Source organism: Schistocerca gregaria, chromosome 7 (assembly GCF_023897955.1).
Source record: "Schistocerca gregaria isolate iqSchGreg1 chromosome 7, iqSchGreg1.2, whole genome shotgun sequence".
Taxonomy (NCBI): Eukaryota; Metazoa; Arthropoda; class Insecta; order Orthoptera; family Acrididae; genus Schistocerca; species Schistocerca gregaria.
The window spans coordinates 49,893,923-49,917,590 of NC_064926.1; the positions used below are offsets into that span (position 1 = coordinate 49,893,923).

Here is a 23,668-nt window from a genome sequence, read left to right on the forward strand (position 1 = left end):
TTAAATTTCTCAGTAAAACTTAGCCTGAAAATTTTGTAGAGGATGTGATTATTCAGAACAAATTTCATGTTGATGTTTTCAGTTTCAGGACTTTTATTACTCACGTATATATCTTTGAAAGATTTGTTGTCAATGGAAATCAGTTAACGAATTTTTAATTTTTTTAATCCTTCTCTATAGTGGTCATAAAATAGCCCACTGCTTCCCTCCCTGTAAATATTATGGAAAATACATTGATATTGCGAAGACTGTACTAAGAGATATTTTCATGTAATGGACCCTACTTATGCATGAGTAGCTACATATAAATCATATTGTAAATAGTCTTCACGTGCTTGCCGCCGGATCACATTGTGCAAATACCACAATGTTTCCTCGGAGCAACTGTCCGACATCTTCAGGTGGTTCAACCTTGCTGGTGGCTAGGTACGACTGACGTCATCTGCCCACCGACGCCCCGTTTATAGAACACGTGCGCGAAGAATGCGCAGCCGCAGAAATCGCGCATGCGCAATGATTTGCATTATTCAAACGCCCTCTGCCGAAAATCGCACAGCGGCTCTCCCGCGAGTGCGCTGTACGCTGCGTTTGTCAGCTGTGCGGTCAGACATTACTCACCAACGGCCGTACTAAGCCAGTGCTGTGACGGGCCTGTTATCGAAGAATCTTGATCTTCGCGTCGTGATTTAACAGCAGCGAATGCTCAGTTGAAAACCCGTTTCCTTGATGATGAGATTATCGGCTGTACGGATATGTATTGCTGCTTCCTTAATGGGGCGATCCCAGAAAGGTTTTCGTCTTATCTTAATCATACGATGTCCTGTATTCAGGCAGTGTTCCGCAATTGCCGACTATTCCGGTTGACGAAGGCGTGTGTGACACTGATGTTCATTGCAGCGTTCTTGTACTGTCCGGCATGTCTGACCTATATACGCTGCCCCACACTGACAAAGAATCTTGTACACACCACATTTTCTCAGGCCAAGGTCATCCTTAACCGAACCGGTTTTGGAAAGACGGAAGTTTTATCCCTGGCATCATCATTCTGGGATTGCGTGAGTAAGGAAGCAATACATATCCGTACAGCCGATAAACTCATCAACATGTTTGTGGGATTTCAACAGGCTGGAACCCTGCATTGGCTGCTATTAAATCACGACGCGAAGATCAAGATTCTTCGATAGCAGGCCCATCATAACATTGGCTTAGTACGACCGTCAGTGAGTGACGTCTGGTCGCACTGTTGACAAACGCAACGTACAGCACACGCGCGGGAGAGCCGCTCTGCGATTTTCGGCAGAGGGCGTTTGAGTATGACAAATCATTGCGCATGCGCGATTTCTGCGACTGCACTTTCTTCGAGCACGTGTTCTACACGCAAGGTTGAATCACCTCAAGACGTCGGACAGTTGCTCCGAGGATATATTGTACAACACATCCGCCGGGAAAGCTTGCAGTGTCACAAAAATCATGTTGTTGATAAAAGTTAACAACAATTAAGGAAATTTTAAACTTTTGTGTGTGGCAGTTGTCTATAGTTCCCTCTGTGCCCCCTTGGTAATACACGTGATGAAAAATGAGTTGGTATTGTTAGGTTTAAATATAACACCTCCTTTCAGTACAGAACTGACAATTCCTTGATGCCTTAAGATGTGTCCTACCAACTGAGCCCTTATTTTAGTCAGGCTATGCTCTAAATTTCCTCATTACCCATTTTGGTTCTGTATGTCCTGATTAGTGGTTTGAGGTAGCCTTTTAATCTTCAACATTTCTTTGTAGCACAACATTTCAAAATCTTATCTATTTTTGTCTGAATAGTTTATTGTACACATTTCACTTTCATACGAGAGTACACTTGAGAAAAATATACTTACATTTATATTAGAAAATGACAATGTTTTCTATTTAAGAACAGCTTTTCTTCTTGTTTCCCTTCAGTATTTTTTATCCCCCCTACTTTCGCCAGTATCAGTTATTTTACTTCTCAGAGCAAAACTGATTTACTCCTTTTTGTTTCTCATTTCCTAATCTGATTCTGTTAGTATCACATGATTTAATTCGGTTACTTTCCGTTACCCTTGCTCTCCTTTTGTTGGTATTCGTCTTATGACAGTATTTCATGGCACTACCAGTTCCACTCAGCTACTCTTCCAAGTCTTATTCCATCTCTGAAAGAATTATAATTTCATCAACAAGAAAGTTTTTATTTCTTCATCCTGAAACTTAACTACTTTTCCAAATACCTCATTGGTTTCCATTACTGCTTTCTCAATGTACCGATTACATTTTCGTAATTATTGCACTCTTTTAGCGTCCTTAATCTTCCCAGCCGCAGTCTGATTTCTGTGAAGTTACGAATGACCTTTCACTTCCTATATTTTATTTCTGAATGTATTCCAGTCACTATCGTCAAACGCTTTCTCTAAATCTATGAATGCTTCGAACAGGTTTGCCTTTCTTTAACCTATTATCTAGGAAAATTCATAGAGGCAGTGCTGACTAGAGTACTCCTCCAGTTTCCTCAGGCCAAACTGGTCTTATACAAGCTCGGATTCTACCAATTTTTCAATTTTAGTTTCAATAATTCGTGTCAGTATTTGGCAGCCATGACTTGCTAGACTGATGGTTCTGTAATATTCACACCTGTGAGCATCTGATATCTTTTTTGGAGTTGGAAATATTGTATTGTTCTTGAAGGTTATTTCGCCTGGTTGAGACATCTGTAGCTCCAGGTGGAAGAGGATTGTCGTGAATTAATGTCTCAAGTATCTCAATAACCCACAAGAAAAGTTATTTCATTTCGATTTAGTTGTATCAAAGCTTTGTCAAACTCTTCTTGCAGTATTGTACCCCCACATTAACTTCATATACTTCCAATTCCATTCCTATAACATTGTTCTGAAGTTCATTTTCCTTGTATAACACTTCTGCACATACCTTTCACCTTTCAGCTTTCTCTTCTTCGATTAGGGCTGTCTTATCTTGTGAATTCTTGATAATTCATATAGTTGTTCTCTTTATCCAAAGATCTCCCTTGTGTTTGACTGCCGCCAAAAATAATTGTCTTACATAAAAACTGACTTCATATTTAGGTTCAGCGCCCCGCCTCTACCTAAAAATGGTTCAAATGGCTCTGAACGCTGTGAGACTAAACATCGGAGGTCATCAGTCCCCCATACTTAGAACTACTCACACCTAACTAACCTAAGGACATCGCACACATCCTTGCCTGAGGTAGGATTCGAACCTGCGACCGTAGCGGTCGCGCAGTTCCAGGCTGAAGCGCCTAGAACCGCTGGGCCACAAAGTCTGGCTTCATGCATATTCTCCAGATGTATTCTTACTGGTATAATTACCACATTAAGTACTCACGCATCCACCACAAGACTGGCCTTCCCTCCAGGTTTTGATACCACTAGCAGCAGACTACAGTAAGGATGGGTAGAAGGTTCTAGGAGATACCACTTCAGCATCCTCCACATCTCTTCATCAATGTCTTACAGTGTTTCCAAGGTATTTGATAGGAACTATGAAAGTACGTGCAATAAGGGGAAACTTATAAATGTCAGATAAATCCCCGTGTTATTTTTGTTTTCTTCTCTAACACCCTTTAGTGCCAATTCAGGAGTTCGGACATTTGGCTTCTTTACTCACTTGTATTGTGTTCTGACTCAGTTGATTTCTGTTGTATGAGGTCTGACAATCCAAGTAAGCCTATTTTATTAACCTGAGACTAGCATGTCGGCTCTTCCTCATAATGAGTCGTTTCTCTGCCCCTTGGAAGTACCTGCCATAAACACCCTCCTCGCTTATCAAATCTACTTGGGCAATAGCTCCATAAATACAGAAATAGACCTTGCCTGAGAAGAAATTAGTTTGTATATCCTTCTCTTGGATTGGTTGAAGGCCAAGAACACATTCAGCCATGAATATGTGTTTAATCACTGCATTTCCAACATTGTGTTCTTGTGCTCTGTGACCCCATACCGGTACCTCAAAAAATTCTACAATTGTGAACTGGAAAAGTGAGTAACTAAATCTTTTGTGATATGTTCCAGAACAAGCTGCTTGATATAGTATTTATGGGCGCCCCAGTGTCTAGCATAACTGTGACTGGAAGGTCTTTTACAGTGGCATGTTTTGCTGTTTTTGGCACTGAGTTTTACAGCTCCTTACATTGATTGACATTTGCAGTGAATCCTTCAGCCATGTTCTTTGCACCGCTATATCGGAAGAACCGAACCGCATATTCATAGCCCCGATTCAAATCCGCAACTGCTTCTCGGGGTTCGATCAGTTTTGTTTAGTTTAACTGGCGCTGCTCATTAGAACGGATAACATCATCCGTGACTTCCATAATAATCACTGGTTCATGTTCTTTCCCGTTATTTCAGTAGACACCCTTCTTCTACTTCTTAAAATGGAGTAACAAGCAACACCTAACTACAACGCCAACTTAGCTTTTCATTAGGTTTCTGTGTTTATTTATCAACTACTGCTGTGTCAAAACCTTTTCAGCACAGTGCTAATGGGGAACATTGTAATTAAGACTTTAGCCTTCTGAAATCCCAGAATTGACCATCCTATTTCTCTTGTTTTCTTTGATAAATTCTGGAGGAATTTCACATCTGTTCCTCTCTCTGTATCAATGCAGGTCATTTTCTTTTGCAGCAAATATTTTGAAAGGAGGTAGCTTCTGTACCGACCATCGGCTGCTGTACTTAGAATATTCTATAGTCAGCACAAGGCTCTTCACGATGCCGTCAGGAATATTAGATTTAATATTGAACTTCTGGCTGCGTGGCACAATAAATCTCCAGATTACTGTAATAAATTGTTTTTCATTGCAAGCGAATACATTTTAGCCCATATTTAGCTGGTTCATTGGGCATCTACTGAATCAATTCACTGCGGCCTCTATTGTGAATTCACACAGGCTGCAAGAGATTTGACACCGTGAAATACTTCCATAAGAATTTCAGACCCCTTATCAATTTTTCTCGTGTAATTCATCGTTTACATCTCATCAAATCACAAATTACGTAGCAGAAAGAGGAGTCTTACGTAAGGAAGAATTTTGTAACTCGTTACAGCCCTAAGATGAAGCGTTACTGATCCATCTCCTGGCCTGAAGTTCTCTAAAGTAACGAACCAAAAAATTGGTCATCATAAAGCCAGTGTGTCCTGTCTTCATGTTATGTTATCATCTTTTTTGAGTGAGAACTGATGTCGGTCTCGCTGCTCATTTGTATACATACAGAGTGTATCGTAATTAATGGCGAAACGCATACAGTTGAAAGTACACGATACTAGAAGCAAAAAAGTCTCACTATACATAGGCTCGAGATACACTTCGGTGCTTTGGAACACAAGTCTTCTAATGAACAAGTGTCATAACTCTTAAGGTATGCATTTTAGAGCACATGTTTACTGGACATTTTTTCTTGTTTTGGTCTGTATTATCACTTCACAAAATATGGAAAGCAAAGAGCTTGCAGTAGAAGAGATTTGCTTCACAGTATTGAAGATAAAAAATTGCTTGTAGCTCCTAAGGTATGCATTTTCGACCCTATGTTTACTGATACTTTGTTGCTTCTAGTATCATGTAGATCGTCACTTTCAACTGTATGTGTTTACGCCATTAATTATGACACACCCTATATGTGTATACTTTGCAATTTCATCAATATTGTCAGTGTTAAGTATTTTCATAAAGGTACTGACTCTACCATTTATATCCATTAAAATGTTTTCTAGACTTGGAAGAATTTTCGATTTTTCCCCCCTTGGTTTGTGACATTTTTGCACACTGGCTTTTCACGAACACAACCAACTTTGTCTTTTTCAATAAAGAACTTCTGAAGACGTGTTATCTCTGTGAGATCATTAGGATTCTCATCTCCCAAATAAAGATGACTGTCATGGTCTTTGCATTCATTGTATTAATCTCTTCTCTTTCCTCCAGGTCTGAAAAGTCTTCATCACCACTTTCTTCTCAGTCTAATAAACCACTTGAATTGGAAATAGTATCAAAATAAAATAATAAATTCCCATGCTAATTATCCAAATTAACATTTCACATACAGCCATTCAAAATGAAAAAAATAGAATATTTCTTATAACTGTGACAACTAAAGTTCATTCTTTCTTCTCAGCCTTATTCATCGAATTTAGGAAGGCAGGATTCTCAATGATTTTTTTGTGTGCAGTTAGATTTTTCTGTTTTAATTCCTTCTCTGCTCAAATTAGATATTTTCCCCATATATGTGTGAAGCCTGATCCATTCTTACAAAGAATAGTTACAAATAGTTTCTTAACTCTCAGCTTGATATCTATTGGGGGCAAGACCATTATCTCTTCCGCAACCAAGATGTCATTGATGGCATTCTATTGCATGCAACGTATGTCTCCTCTTTTCTAACCTAATGTTTTGTCTCTGCTATCCGAGAAGCAAAATAAATGAGGACTTTTAGTGTAGCCACTTTGCTGTCCAAGCAGAAAGTTAATTATTTTTCAGTCTGCACAAATTACACTAATGATCTTCTCCAAGATCGAGTCTCATCTATAGCGCAGGAGGTTACTTAATGTAACAGATATTTGTCCATGTGGTGGATTTCCTAAAATTAAGAAGATGCTAGGCTGACACTTGGACAAATATACTGACAATTGGACAAATATACAGAAACCAATCCAGTGATCTAAGAAAGCAGACCAGGCAGAGAACAACTAACTTCATATTAAGTTTCAGTGCCCCATCTCTACCAAAAAGTCATTTCTAAAATGTTAGCATAAAAAAACAGCTTATTTCCTGTAGGCCTGTAATCGTCTCAAACTCCGTGGATTATAGCCTGTTTCCCTTCTCATTTAAAGGAAACATGTTAGTTGCTTGTTTTAATGTATGTTTGATAAGGTGTTTTTGTTTCAAACAGGAAAGTTCACATATACTGCTCCGATTATTTCTGTAATATGTATTTTTATTAATGTATCACTTTTAGCTACTTTACTTTAACTGCTTTTAATGATATTATATATTTTACAAGTTGTTGCTTATATTCTGGGGTTGCTGTCTGTTGTGGAAGACTTCACCACTTCACTAACTTCATCCAATATAAACCAGGAGCAAGTCATATGTACAAAATTATTGTATTCTCAGTTGAAATGTATCAACAGAATTTTATGTTTCTCAGAGTCTTTACTAACTTGGTTTAAAAGCTGTGTTGTGTGAATTCACATAAAAGCACTAGAATACTAGTGGTAAACTTTGTCAGTAAGGCTTGTTTGCATAAATTATTGACAACACAGTAAATGTTTAGGTATCAATTAATGTATTTTATGGCACTGAAGCTCTCAGACAATGTACACAGCTGCTGGAGTTGTACATCTTGCAATGTTTTATGTTTCAAAAGTATTTATGAGTATTACATTTATTTTCAAACGTCTGTTAGAATTTATTGTGTAGTCTTCCTGATATTGTAGGATAAAAAATTCACTTAATGCGACATTACACTTGAAAACGAAATATATCACAGAATGTCATGACCACAGACCTGATATTATGTGGCATGAAATCTTAGTTTATCTTATGACTATTCTCAAATTATTCATTAGAACTTAATATGTCCCTAACCATAATCTGGTTGAAACACAGAAATACTGAGTTAACAGTGGAAATGAAATCACAGTTTAAAAACAGACAATTGTTAATGAAAGAGTGATGATGTGATTTCCAAGTGATAGCATGTGGTTGAAAGAGACTATAGCTATTTGTTTACCTGTGGGTACTCATTCAAAACTAGATAAATTCTCATTGTATTAGGTAAAAGGCTGAAGAAAACATGAGGCTTGACATAAAGTTCAGCCATTGTAATAGTGTCTTTGCAGTAACATCATAAGCTTCTAGTTTGTTAAACCCTGTGTAGTTATGTAGTAAAACTTAGAAACTGTGGTAGGTATGTGACTATACCAATAGACAGAGTGCTCTTCTCTCATACAATAAATCTGGATTGACAAGGAGAGAAACATAATCTGGTATCACATTTTGGCTGTATTCTTAAACTCAGAAATTTTTGAATTAATGCTCTCACTAAATAAAGTTGGTTAACAGTCAGTGAAAACTATTAACTTACTACATATGAAGATAATTTATTTTAGTAACAGTTGTGATCTCGTGTAAATTTTTGAGGTGTTACGTGTTCTATATGTCATCAAAATATTTAATAATCATTTAGCTCTATCTGGATACGCATTTTCCTGTTCTGCATGTTTCATATTTCATTGTTCTTTCGTTGACAATTTACTCTTTTCTCAACTAGTGTAGTTTCTCTCTTTCTAATTTGCAGACATCATTGATTTACTGCTTACAATCAACATACATTTTAGAACATCAGTACAGTTTCTAAAGTCTTGCCTATATTGTTATATGACAAGTTAAAAGCAAAAAAACATTTTCCTGTATGAACTGGAAAAATATTTAAATTTATGACCAACAAAACCCATATCATGATTTCATGTACAACTGCTACTGATATTTAGCATAATTTGGTAGTTTTATTCCTCAAAAATTGTATTTTGCTTCTTTGGTTGAATTTTGCAAATTTTCCCACAGCCCATGTTAACTTGTATTCATTTTTGTGTTCCTTTCTCCTAGATGTATCGAAATACTGTAGGGCTAAAGAATAACTTTGTCTTCAGTTCTTAGTAAATATGCTACTTACTATATCAGAAAACACAGATCATCAAGCATCGGGTCTTGATTTCTTTATTCAAATGTAAAATCAATAACTGAACTGGCATTGTACTATTATAGAGTCAGTAAGAGAAGTTCCAGTGTCAAACTGTTAACAGTACTTCTTACTCTTTTACCTGGTTATTATTCAGTATTTTTACATATTTAGTATACTTATCACTTGAATGCAACAGAGTTATCAGACATTTTGTCTTCTGCCTTTAGTTATACAGATTTTCTTGAATTGTTTTGGGATATGCATTTCAACGAATTATTACAGATATCATTTACCAAGTGCAATGTGGATAAGATATTTTATTCCCATAACGAAATTGTTATCCTGAAGAAAAGTATTTGTAGTTTTTTATTTACATTGGTCTGTTTTCTGTTGTCAAAACAGCAATCTTTAATTGGAAAAGTTTATTTTACCTTTTCACATTCTAATTCTCCAAGTATAAAACTATTTATTTAAGGGAATATGAGACTACATCAGTACATCATTCCTTAAAACAAAGCAGCAAACGTCATTCCTGCCTTTAGAGCAATTATCATATACCTTACTACTCCCTGGTACTATCCTGTCAGTTTAAAATCATCTGTTGAAACCAAGCAAACTTAGAAAATTACACGTAAAGCATCTGCTTCTGTTTATAGTCAGGTATGTATAAGGCTGATTTGATAAATGGACTGATATCATTTTATATGTGGAGTTTACTCTCCTGACATTTTTAAACGATTAGTTCCATTGCAGTTTGCTTCTTTCGCGTCCAGCAGTAATTTTTATGTTCACCATCGTTTAGAGGTCATGGTAAAGTGTAGCTCCCCTTAGTTAACCAGTTGAAAAGTCACAAGCAGGCAGTGGCATACCACTCCCAATGGGAAGATATCTGGTAGGACAGTATAGTGTTCAAATCAGTTTTCAGGTTAAAGAATTTTATTCGTTGTCAATATACTAAAACCACTGTATCATACAATCATAGTTTATTTGCTTGATACAGCAAAGCTAATCTGGAAAGTTGTGAAGTTGTGATAAACTCAATGGTAAATAAAGTCTTGTTAATCTCTTGTATATCACATAATTGAGGTTGATAATATTTTTCACCAATTGTATGTTTTGTGATCGAACTGCTGTTCTGTCATTGATATATGGTTATTCATATGTGTGCTCATAAGTACCTCAGTAGTTGTTAAGAAAGTTACATATTAATAAATAAGGATGTGTTTGGGCTTTTCTTTCAGATGCTTGTACAAAATAATGCCTTCCTATATTTATGAGCAGTTTTTTTATTTGGGTATATGGTCGTTTTGGTAATATACTAACAATAGTTATAGTTAGTGTACATCAATTTTCCTGTCACTCTGGAAACAACGATCATATTTATTTTAATAGCAGATCCCAATGCTGCTTTCGATTAATGAACATTATTTGTATCAGATGCTAATACATATGATGATAAGAGATACCAAAGATGTTGCTGACCATTGGGTCTTTTGAGAGCTCCAAAAAAAGTTACTGCCATGGTTTCTGAATTTCAACCTGACACTTGTACTGCTGTTGTTTTAATAATATTTATAAAAATAAATGGAAATGATGGTTAACATACTGTCAGATAAAACATGTATTCTATTAATCTGGTTCATTGATTCAGGCAACAGAAAGATTATTTCTTACACACAACATAACGAACTCCTTAGATACTTACATTCTTGGTATATTCTGTCAAATACCCAGCTGAATGTCGCAAAGTTAGCACCATTTCAGTGTAAATTTTAGAAGGGCATTTTCGAAGCTTGATCAACGCATTTTGGAAAGATTTTGTTCGGCATGAAAACTTATTAATTAACTTTTCAGAAATTATTTAGTCAAACTGTGCAGTTTCATCCCTAACTGACAGACCAAGCAGACCAGATCTTACTATGATACATGCAGTAATGTTATTCAAAATTCTTTGTTAGGGTGACCTCCATGGCTCACATTTCCCTTTTTGTTTTTGGTTCCGCCTATCATGAGTATTGACAGCGGAATAAATAGTCAGAAGCAACGAAGTATTGACATGTACAGCTTAACAATGTTCTTCCAGACTGCCTTTCAAGTAATGCTGTGGGAGTTGCAACAGGACTTTCAGACTGCCAAGATGATGGCTGTTTCTCTCGCATTTGCCAGTCTGCATCGGCTGCTACTGGTAGGGAGCCTCGCCCCTCCACTTTCTCTTTCTAAGGCTTATGTACTGTCTTTAGACATTTGTTCTGTTACAGTGGTAGCTTACTGAAATTAATGGTCACCCAGAATCTAGTAAGACCCGAATTCTTAATCTATATACTGCCATTGGATTGTGAATTCCTTGCTTCATTTATTTAGAAATTTGATTAAAGGGAAATTAATTTTTATAAGCTGATATAGTTGCAGCGATCTGGATTCTGTATGGTTTAAGAAACAAAATATGGTGGATATAACATCAGGAATCAGGATATAATGTACCTACCCTTAACCAGCGGCTATCATTCTTCTACAATGTAATTGACTAGGTTGTCATTTTGTAATATTACTGAATGTCGCTTCCTGAGGAGCAAATCTCTTCCTTACATTCCATTTATTTAAGAAATAATTCGACATTGAGCTCAAATGTGTATTCCAGAACAAAAAAAGGGGAGTGAAAGAGAAACAGAATCTTTTTAAATGGAAGAATTTATTCCATTTTCCATTTTTTTCAAGTGTTCTGGAGAATAAACGTCTGCACTGTTGGAGATACCCTAACAATTTATACAATGATCATACAAAATTCATCCTCAGTCTTCGTCCCTCAAATTTAATCAGTTCACAATGGTGAACGCAATATGACATTGGAATTCCCATTTCAGTAAAAATGTGAGATAATCACTGCAAAGCAGTAAAATCCTCTCACTTGTTAAAAAAATTGAGTCTCTGAAGGATTCAGACCAGTTTTCTATTCTGAGGTTATTATCTTAATATTAAACCTGTAACTCGTTCTTCTAAAGTGGCTATGTTTGTTTGGTCTACTCTTCTGTCAATCTTCTGGTACTCGTGGATACTATGTAAGCAATATCTTCTTGATTACCTTGAGAGTAGTTTTCCTATATGAAAGGTTACCATCTTAACATTTAAATATGTAACTAGTTCTTCTAAAGCGGTTGTATTTATTTGGTATATTCTCTGCTGCTAGTCATGGGTACTATGTAAGCAATATATTCTTCCTTATTACTTTGCAGTTATTTGATGTTAAGAATGCAATGAAGGTAAAGTTGCCTTCAAGTATATGTGATTTTTATGGGTTTCACTTACCATAGAATTTGAACCTGCATTGGGAAATTCATTATCACTATATTCGTCTCTTTATATACTACCAGTCATTATAATCATTTTGATAAAGCACCATAGCTTAAACAGTTCAGTTAATTCTTCCATCATAGATGAGATGGTTAACTAATACCGAAGTTCTCATGTTTTCTTGTTCAGTTTTCTGTATTTCATGTGTTCTTTAATCACCATAAAGAAACCAAAGATAGTAAAAGTTAAAAAAATATTCTTCCAAATGTAGAGAATATCCTGTTTAATAATGAATTTTCGGATCAACGTTGGATTAAACTGGTTTCATATTTCCAGTTCATGTCTGTAATGTTATTCATATTATATAGGAAATATGAATGGAAACACATTTCAGTTTAGATTAAGAATTCGGACCATACAAGATCCCGTTTATTGACCTATTCCTTGGCAAGAAATGAAATCATTACATCTGCTCCCATGTATATAATACTCTCTACCTCTTTACGTTTCTAGTAGCATCTAGTTCTACTTATTTCTCTTGTTATCTCGGTGTTTCCATTGCACGTTAGTGCATTACTTGTGAGATGTCCCTCTGTAGCATTGAGAAGTAGCTAGCTCCCAGTCGAACACACAGATTTGTCATTAGTTTTCTTACTTGGGCATATCAGTTTGCTGTCAATTCGTTGTTTCAACTTTTCTCCTAAATGCACGATATATTTCGCAATATTTATTTCTTTGTATTATATTACATCATTTTCTACTTTTGTATATTCTAAGCTACATGTTTTAATCTAGCTTTCTACTTAAACTAATTACATAATCTGTTCTGAATTGATCTTTTCCTTTGCTAGCAAAAATGGAATAGTGTTTAATTTATTTGCAGCATTTCACTTCTACTCACAGAGTAATAGGTAACATTAGTTTATATTAAAGAAGAAATATAGTTTGTTTATTAACAACCTTGATTCTGCTTAGCAAAACCTTGCACGTTCAATACTATGAGCAGCACTGATGTGACTCCTTCTGTAAGTATCATTTTTAGCTTTCTTGTTGTACTTCCTCTCCCCAAACAATTTTCCTGAGCAGTTCTGTTCTCTGTGGGCTAAATTTCATTTATGCATTACCATGATGAATCCATCATAATATATTAATAATTTGCACTGTAACAAAATCTCATTTAGAATGTAATGCTGTTTGTGTACACTATATACTCCACGCTTCTTTATCATCTTATTTGTGAAATTTAATGTGTGAGTGTGATGATTAATCTGCAGGCAGCAAAAAAATGCTGAATGCAACTGTTCTTCCACGTGTTATTTATATTGCAATAATGAAGGTGTAGAAAGTTTCTTAGTAGACAAACCATTTTGTGCTTAACATGTCGATATACTGGACAGTGTTTTTAATGACATTTCACTCTTGATGATAAGTGTCATAATTATTAGAATGAAAATATGAAAGTCAAAATTTTGTGTATTGTGATGCATAACATTTTAATCTTTCAGACAATCTTATAAACGTAATGATATGAACATGTGCTTGACCTTACAGAGACGAAAGTGAAGAAAGGAATGCGTTTTTACCAGGGATCCTAAGACAATAACTTAATTCCAAAGTAATGGCAGAATAATATAGAGATTTATTGAAATGAAACTGGAGTTACTATGACAGATTTAAAGATTTCTACACAAGAATGAAATTAATATTATAAACTTAGCAAAATGAGACAGATAAATTTCACAAATAGGAAATCACATTAAGGAAAACCAGAATGCAATTGCAGGCAGTTGGGTTCTAGCATGAGAGTCTAGAGTTTTTAGAAAACTCAATACAATATGTATACATCTTAAAATTCTAAAGTCACAGGTCATGTAGAAGTGATGAGTAAAGACTAAAATAAATGTTAAGTGAGAGTGATGAGTTGGCTGAAAACACCAATATTACATTAGGTAGAATCAACGCTAAAGAAAACAGAATGGCGACGTAGGAACTACCGAGTACTAATCATACACTAACAGTAACGCTAGCGAGATCGTAATACCAATTCAATTTTGTTTTGAGGCACATACCATTGTTTCGCTGTAGGTAAATAGTTATATTGGACTTAAATAATAAAGATCTCAGCTAGAGTGCGGCAGTACCGGAAGATTTAAGCGTAGGCAGATGTGACTGGCCTGATCTATCAACCTCCATTCTGTGGGACATGGTCTGGTATAGCGCCGCTCATGTTAGGTTCGTACGGATATCCTCGCTGCTGCAATGACTAACCTGGATATCCACACTGCAACAATCTGTATCTGCGACTGTTGCAGCATTCTTCCTTTTTTGAATAAAACACATACAGGCATAGGTACCCAGCTACTGCCAGGATAGCTGTACAGGTGAGACAGTTACACCAAGCGAAATTGCATCTGGCAGGAGCGCGAAATGGATGTCTACCAGCGTTATGTAAGACAGAGGCTGAAATGGATTAAGGTCCATAACTCGGGGTCAGTGGGAAGCTCCCTGAATGGTGGCGAATTTGTACTGCGTTCTGTGATGCCAGTAGCAGGGACTGTTCAGGCTGTGGCCTATCCTTGGAGTTGTATCAGTGTTGTAGTTTCCACACGCTGGTATTTCCAGGAAGAAACACCATCTGATAATGTTTCCGCTGGAATGGGCATCTGGGAATGAAATGTGTCACGTTGGCTGCATACCGCATTCTCTGACTACATCTATGTGGGCCACTGACACCAGTGTCATAGTGGATACCAGTCGGAGTGAGAAAAATAGGCCCACCGGCTAGCGTCAGGACGGTGGACAGTTCTGATGCGGTAGAAACCATCGCGGAGACTGGGTCATCGTGGGCGCGAGCGGCTGTGCTCACGAGTGCTTGGTGTAACCGTGTGCGTTCGCCTAGTGTTGCCAGTCCAGCGTTTTTTTGTGCTTACATGCAAGCATCCAACGTGGGTGCCTTCTTTGTCACCAAAACATGAAGCAGAGGCTTAAGTGTGGGTTCCACTGTGTCTCCATTTGTTGCTGTATTACTGGTAGGCTGGGGTGACTCTGGCGTTTAAGGGCATGCAGTAGCTTAGCTATATGCTTTCTAACAATGCCTATAAGCTAAAAACGGTTCGTAAATAGAGGGAGCGCTTAATAATAGTCTACGCGAAAAGTATTCTATGCGAAAAGTATCTTGTGTAAACTGAGTCTGTGAAAGACAGCAGGTGAATGGGTGAACCTCTTTATACTGATGGGACAGGTTTGCTTAAAGTAGAACGTTTCGGTGCCTTGGATGATCTGTAGAAGAGAATTCGTAATTTTTATACAGAATTACTGACAGACCTATCTGACTGAAAACAAGCTACTTATTTTTGTCTAAATGCCAATGTGCGAGATTTGTGGGCAAGATAGCGTATCTGTATTCTTTCAGATGATGACTAGTGAGTCACTGTCGAACTGAGGATCAGTAGCCACTCAGGAACAGAGCTTACGGTTTTACTTTGGAGCTGTTTCTTTTTTCAGTGTTGCAAATTTTTGCTCCAGATAGTGCTATCTGTAGTCTACTGGAAGATCAAATTTCACTCCAAGTAAATATGTATGCAAACTTTTGAAATTGCTAGTGGCTTTTTTCTTATTTTAAAGTAAGTGTTATACAGACATCACTGTGTAATACAAATAAGTTTCTTGAACATTTTCCCATGCTAAATACCAGTATAGAAAACCATTAATTTCCATTTAAGGTAATTGTAAGACACTAAAAAAGCTTTTAGTTCATTATTTTATCGTCATTGCATGATGGATCACAACGATTAACAATTAGAATCCGATGAAACATGCATTTGTGTCAACTAGGGCAACATATTATCATAGTCAAGTCAGTGACTGTTCCTGACGACACATTTGCCATTACTTTCCAAACAGCCCGTTTTGCAGGCCCATGTTTACTGAAATCATTTTGGTTCTACGAGAAATATACCTTCTCCTATATACACTATGTGATCAAAAGTATCCTGACAGCCCCAAAAACATAGGTGTTTCTTATTAGGTGCATTGTGCTGCCACCTACTGCCAGTTACTCAATATCGGCGACCTCTGTAGTCATTAGACGTCATGAGAGAGGAGAATGGGGCGCTCCACGGAACTCACGGACTACGATCGTGGTCAGGTGATTGGGTGCCATACGTCTGCACGCAAGATTTCCACACTCCCAGACATCCTTAGGGCCACTGTTTCCGATGTTATAGTGAAGTGGAGACGTGAAGGGACACGTACAGCACAAAAGAGTACAGACCGAACTCTGTTGACTGACAGAGACCGCCGAAAGTTGAAGAAGGTCGTAATGTGTAACAGGCAGACATGTATCCAGACATCACACAGGAATTCCAAACTGCATCACGATCCGCTGGAAGTACTACGACAGTTAGGTGGGAGGTGAGAAAACTCTGATTTCATGGTTGAGCGGCTGCTCATAAGCCAAACATCTCGCCCGTAAAGGCCAAACGACGCCTCGCTTGCTGTAAGGAGCGTAAACATTGGACGATTGACACAGTGGAAAAACTTTGTGTGGAGTGACGAATCACGGTACACAATGTGGCGGTCCAATGGCGTTGTGTGAGTATGGCGAATGTCCGGTGAACGCAATCTGCCAGCGTGTGTAGTGCCAACAGCAGAATTCGGAGGCGGTTGTGTTACGGTGTGGTCGTGTTTTTCATGGAGAGGGCTTGCTCCCCTTGTTGTTTTTCGTGGCTCTATCACAGCACAGGCCTACATTGACGTTTTAACCACCTTCTTGCTTCCCAATGTTGAAGAGCCATTCGGGGATGGCGATTGCATCTTTCAACACGATCGAACACCTGTTCATAATGTACAGCCAGTGGTGAAGTGGTTACACGACAATAACATCCCTGTAATGGACTGGCCTGCGCAGAGTCCTGACGTGATCCTATAGAATACCTTTGAGATGTTTGTAACGCCGAATTCGTGCCTCTCCTCAGTGCAGCACTCCCTGGGCTGCCATTCCCCAAGTAACCTCCCAGAACTTGGCTCAACGTATGCCTGCGAGAGTGGAAGCTGTCATCAAGGCTAAGGGTGGGCCAACACCAAACTGAATTCCAGCATTACCGATGGAGGACACCACGAACTTGTAAGTCATTTTCAGCCAGGTGTCCGGATACTTTTGATCACGTAGTGTAAGTTGGTATTAAAGCGTCGCTTATTGCTGACGATACATTTGAATCCGACAAACACCAGCCGTCCAGTACAATGTAACGGGTTCTGCTCACAGAGCATGTAAGTAAATAGAGCGGCCCTTGGAATAAGCGAGGGGTGTCAAGCTTTACCGTGCCTCTGGGTACCTACAACCACAGAGATACTGGTCGCTGCACGCAGCTTCTATCGTACGATACACAGCGAATAAAATTTCAAGTCATCTGCTTTCCCTAAAAAAATGTTTTATGTAGATAAAGTAAAGCATCATCTGTCTCTATATTTAGTTTCCTAGTAAAATTTTTACTTTTGGCATACGAAATAAAAATCACTGTTTTGTGACTCGCACTTGTTCTCCGATATGTTGTCTTTCTGATTTGATTTTGAGCAAACTATTCGGTAAGGAAAGAAAGTGTTTTTCTGCTTGTTATCGCCACAAATCGCAGCTTGATAATGAACGCAGTTTCTTCTCGTTATGACTCATAGTTATTGTGATACTTCAAAGCGAAGTTCAATACTGCGCATATTTTGAAAAGTTTGCAGTGGAAAATGTTCTAGTTGACCAATTTACATTTTGTGCGCTTTGTGCCATACATTACTGTATACAAAATGTAGCAAACACATCGAAATTGTTTTCGACGGTGGGAGCAGAACAACATCTCTTTCCATCATTGACGAAATAAGTGATATAAACTGATGAGGCAAAACATTATGATGTCCACAGCTCGTGGCCTAGTGGGTAGTGTTGCTGCCTCTGGATCACGGGGTCCTGGGTTCGATTCTCGGCTGGATTGGGGATTTTCTCTGCCCGAAGACTGGATGATTGTGTTGTCCTCATAATTTCATGATCATCATCGTCATTCGTGACTGTGGCTAGATTGGACTGTGTAAAAATTGGGACTTCGTACAGGGGTCTTTGAGCGCCCTACAAACCAAATATCATCAAAATATTATGACCACTACCCACCGTGAGGTTGTATGCTGCCTGGCTGGTGGTGCAGAAGGCACGTGGCGTGGTAAGCGAGGTGCAGGAGCGGAGCAGAGACGAATGGGGAATCATTCTAGCGACGACAAGTAGCGCAAGTCCGGAAATCCGCCGACTTAAGCGACTTTGACAAAAGCCAGATTTTTATGGCGCATTCTGTGGGTACGAGCATCTCGTAAACGACGGAGCTGGTCGGCTGTTCTCATTCTGCTGTCGTGGACATCTATGGAAAGTGGTTGAAGAATGCTGAAACCACGAGTAGGCGACAAGAAGTTGGACGTCCACACCTCATCACAGAACGTAATAGTTGGAGGCTTGCCCGCTCTCTAAAGCAGAGTAGTCGGCGACTGTGGCAGATCTGGCGACAGAGTACAGTGCTGGCGCAGGTACGAGTGTTTTGGAGCGCACCGTCCAGCTCTCAGTGTTGAACATCATGTTCCGCAGCAGAGGACCCCTATGTGTTCCCATGTTGACCCAACGAAATCAACAGTTATCATTACAGTAGCCATGGGATCATGGAATCGCATTGCTTGGTCGGATGAAACCCGTTTATTGCTTAACAGCCGGCAGGAGTGGCCGAGCGGTTCTAGGCGCTTCAGTGTGGAACCGCGCAACCGCTACGGTCGCAGGTTCGAATCCAGCCTAGGGCATGGATGTGTGTTTAAGTAGTTCTACGTTCTAGGGGACTGATGACCTCAGATGTTTGTCCCGTAGTACTCAGAGCCATTTGAACAATTTTTTGCTAAACACGTGTATGGTCTAGTCCAAATACACCATCATCCAGTCGAATGGCTGCTCGAAACATTCAGCACGCCACGAGCTCAGGCCGGTGGGAGCAGTATTATGATATGGCGGACATTCACCTGGGCTTACATGGGACCTGCGGTAGTAATCCAAGGCACCGTGACAGCTATGGACTACATGAACATTACTAAGGACTACCTGTAAGCTCTTAGCTTGATGTCGCCCCCAACAACGATGCCATCTTCCAACAGGATATCTGTCGGTGTCACAAGGCCAGCATCGCCCTGCAGTGACTTGAAGAGCATGACAGTGGACACACGTTGATGTCTTGGCCATCAAATTCGGATTGTCTGAATCAGATGAATCTCAACAGGGACGCCATGGCGCGCCATCTCCGCGTCCACAAACCAATCGCCAGAAATTGCGGGAAGTGTGAGAATTATGCGCAGTCGTCTGATCCACAAACATCTGGAAACTTCTCAAGTTATTGTCGAATCCATGGCGCTCAGAAACATTGTTGAATTGCGTTCCAGAAGTGGACCTAGACGCTTTGCCGTTTTAGCTTTTTTGTAGGTAGTCGTAATATTGTGGCTCATCATTGTATATTGGAAATTCTTCGCAGAAAGGTTGATAGCTAACACCCACAGGCCCAGCTATTGCCGCGTGCTGTGCGGAGTCCAGAGCTGCCTCGTATTTCCCTTCTTCATATGCTGCCGACACAAAACGAAGCTGCAAATGAAGGAAAAACTTGATGAGAGGAAAAGGCACAGGGAATCATAAACTCATTATGCTGGCTGGATGTTTTTTCAGTCCATGCTGCTAGTTTCAGGAAACAATGTTACCTACATTATTTTATTCACAAAATTAGCTACATTTATGTATAACCTGTTCACTTTTCAACTGCCGTTTTAGCTGAGCACACTGGGAACTGTAGACGTGTTGTGCTGTTTTTTGTTTCGAATGACGCACGAACGATATCGTTGTGCTCAATCAAAATGCAACAGGCATCCAGAACTGAACTTGGTACATGTGCAGCACATAAATCACGCATTCTGTTAACACATTTTTCTTAAGGAAAATAATCGAAATGAACAATAGGAAAATTTAACTATCGAACGATGGAGCTGTGCGTAGGAGACAATACTTTCGCTTTTAACATGTTCTTTTACAAGAAAGTGTAAAAAATGAAAAAGTAATAATAATCATCAATTAATATTAAATTATTGTGTTATTTACAAATAACTGAAGCGAACATGTATTAAATTTGCTATTAATATATTCTTCTAAATAGGAGACTACGAAATTAAACTGAAACTGTTGTTTACGATCTAATAACTGGAGTCTGGGTTCAGATAACGGTTGTAGGTTTCTTCTCACGTTTCTGTTTTTTCTCTCCGTTATACGAAAGTGTGCATGCCATTATAAAATGTGCTGCCTATCAATCACAAATATTCTACTCTTACTTAAAAAAAAAAACAAGACTCAAGTTTTCGTTTTTGAACTCAACAGAACTGAACTATGTTATTTATCATCACTTTTTCAGTTGGGCATACTCTTCGACAACATATATTTGCACTATGACTACCCATTTCACCAGACGCTACAAGTAGTAACTCACTATGACTATAACACGACTGTATAATGCCGAGCCATGTACGTCTGTTGTGTAGTGTCGACCTCCAGTCGTGTCTGTAAGCAAACTACATTCTGTTGTAGTCAGTTATAAAATGATCAAGTTATAATTAACCTGAATATTAACAAATTTAAATCGAACTCAATAGAAAGGTAAGAGGGGGTAGTGAATAAAAAACGGGCAAACACAGAGAAAACAACAGTTAGACTGGTGCAGCACTAGGAGCAGTAGGTATCCAAGGGGTTGGGGGTCTGGACACACACTGTCTGGTCCTTACTTCTCTAGTCGGATTAAAATTACACTACTGGCCGTTAAAATTGCTACACCAAGAAGAAATGCAGATGATAAACGGGTATTCATTGGACAAATATATTATAATGGAACTGACATGTGATTACATTTTCAGGTAATTTAGGTGCATAGATTCTCAGAAATCAGTACCCAGAATAACCACCTCTGGCCGTAATAACGGACTTAATACGCCTGGGCATTGAGTCAAACAGAGCTTGGATGGTGTGTTCAGGCACAGCCGCCCATGCAGCTTCAACACAATACCACACTTCATCAAGAGTTGTGACTGACGAATTGTAAAGAACCAGTTACTCGGCCACCTTTGACCAGAAGTTGCCAGTAGGGGAGAGATCTGGAGAATGTGCTGGCCAGGGCAGCAGTTGGACAATTTCTGTATCCAGGAAGGCCAGTACAGGACCTGCAACATGCTGTCGTGCATTATCCTGCTGAAATGTAGGGTTTCTCGGGGATCGAATGAAGGGTAGAGCCACGGATCGTAACACATCTGAAATGTAACGTCCACTGTTCAAAGTGCCGTCAATAAGAACAAGACGTGAACGAGAGGCGTAACCAATGGCGCCCCATACCATCACGCTGGGTGATACGCCAGTATGGCGATGACGAATGCACGCTTCCAATGTGCGTTCACCGCGATCTTGACAAAAACGGATGCGACCATCATGATGCTGTAAACAGAACCTGGGTTCATCCGAAAAAGTGACGTTTTGCTATTCGTGCACACAGGGTCGTCGTTGAGTACACCTTAGCAGGCGCTCCTGTCTGTGATGCAGCGTGAAGGGTAATCACAGCCATGGTCTCCGAGCTGATAGTCCATGCTGTTGCAAACGTCATCGAACTGCTCGTGCAGATGGTTGTTGTAGTGCAGACGTCCCCATCTGTTGACTCAGGAATCGAGACGTGGGTGCACGATCCGCAACAGCCATGCAGATAAGATGCCTGCTAGTGGTACGAGGCCATTGGGATCCAGCACGGCGTTCCGTATTACCCTCCTGAACCCACCGATTCCATATTGTACTAACACTAATTGGATCTCGACCAACGCGAGCAGCAATGTCGCGATATGATAAACCGCAATCGCGATAGGCTACAATCCGACAGTTATCAAAGTCGGAAACGTGATGGTACGCATTTCTCCTCCTTACACGAGGCATCACAACAACGTTTCACCAGCCAACGCCGGTCAACTGCTGTTTGCGTATGAGAAGTCGGTTGAAAACTTTCTTCTTTTCAGCACCTTGTAGGTGTCGCCACCGGCGCCATCCTTGTGTGAATAATCTGAAAAACTAATCACTTGCATATCCCAGCATCTACTTCCTGTCGGTTAACTTCCGCGTCTGTAGCGCGTCATGTTCGTGGTGTAGCAATTTTAATGGCCAGTAGTGTATCAGACATGTCTGAAAGAACAGACGTCACGCGTTCGTGTAATTGTCAGGTAATTGTAATCTAATTATATGCTTTGCGATTCTAGTACATAGAAGGTCTTTGAGCTATGTACACGTCTGACAACCTAATCTGTACACTCGGTGGTTTGTTAACGGTGTGCAGCTGAATCATGTCGAAATGGGCAGTTCGCGGCGTCAGCCCCTCTCTGATACCTTGTCGCTCCGTTTCACCAGTCTGTGGTCGCCAAATAAAGGTCAGGTGTAGGGAACGGTAAACGGAGGTTGGACGCGTGACTCTGGCAAACTGAGGCGTTTTGAGGCCGGCCGCAGCGCAGCGGCGCAGCCGGCCAGGAGATCGCCGTAATCGGCCTTGCGGTAATGGGCTCAGTCTGTCCCCGTCCCCCACCTCCCCCCGCCGTCAAACCCGCCCCCTCTGCCGTTTTTGAGCTGTGCCGGCGGTCAGCCAGGCGCGGCCAATCGGCTTAGAGCCCCTCTGTCCGGCCGGCGCTTACTGCCGTATCGTATCAGCTCTAATTAAAGCTGCCGACCGCGTGACAAAGAGGGCTCAGCGGAGCTGCTAATGGACGCCACCGACGTGTGTGTGTGTGTGTGGCGGACCCAGCGGCTGAGTCTGCTGTAGGGTGGCGAGGAACTCGGTGGCTGCGTCTGGCAGGGTTAGGGGGAGACCGGCGCCCAATAGGTTGGAGGCATGTCGATGCGCCGGAGTTAAGGAAGAAATACTGGCGCCGATCGGCCCCGTCCATTTCGCCCTTCCCGGCCCACTCAGAGAGAGCGACGCTGGCGCCAGTCTAATCGGAGGGGAAAATGTCCGGTCAGCAGTCACACGAGCTGAACAAAAAGCAGGAAGAGCAGCTGCTGCTAACCTGTACTTCCTTCACTCACTTGTGTCTGATCCGCCTTTGCAGATTAAAGCTTGCTAAATGCATGCATTTACCTACTCTGCGCAATACAGTTAGAGGGTAATCAACTGCGAGCGTCTTTCCGAGCACGCGTATTACCTGCTCCCGGCATGATAAATGTCGACTCGAGGTTATCATCAGTGGCGCCTTGCTAGCACCACCCGATGAATTTCTTGTTGCAATAATTTACCAACAGCAGTATGTATTGTAGAAATTTATTTTATGAACTTCTTACGTGGTTCCAGTTTCGGCATTTCACTGATGCCATCTTCAGGCCCCACACGTCATAGTCGTAAAATCGCTATACGCGGAAGGAGCCATATAACTGGATCCATGAATCAAATCGTTATGCAACAGCTCTTCGTGGCCAGACGACACAGGCAATGGACAACGAAGACCACCCGATGATGTCGAGGAGTTGCATAGATGAAATATGGCGTGAGTTACTCAATACGATCCGGTGCCCAACCCGAGAAGCATATTTGCAACACATC

At 40.0% G+C, this 23,668-nt stretch overlaps 1 protein-coding gene across 4 annotated transcripts in view; it reads left to right on the forward strand.

Moving 5' to 3' along the window:
• LOC126281676 (acetylcholine receptor subunit beta-like 2) overlaps positions 1-23,668 on the forward strand; it is a 287,589-nt gene that overhangs the window by 220,811 nt on the left and 43,110 nt on the right. For 2 of the 4 annotated variants that reach the window (XM_049980839.1, XM_049980837.1), the window contains exon 10: positions 10,807-10,908. The exons of the other annotated variants lie outside the window; for them this stretch is intronic. In XM_049980839.1, coding sequence (XP_049836796.1) covers positions 10,807-10,908 — 102 coding nt within the window. The remainder of the gene's footprint in view (positions 1-10,806; positions 10,909-23,668) is intronic. 4 annotated transcript variants of the gene reach the window in all.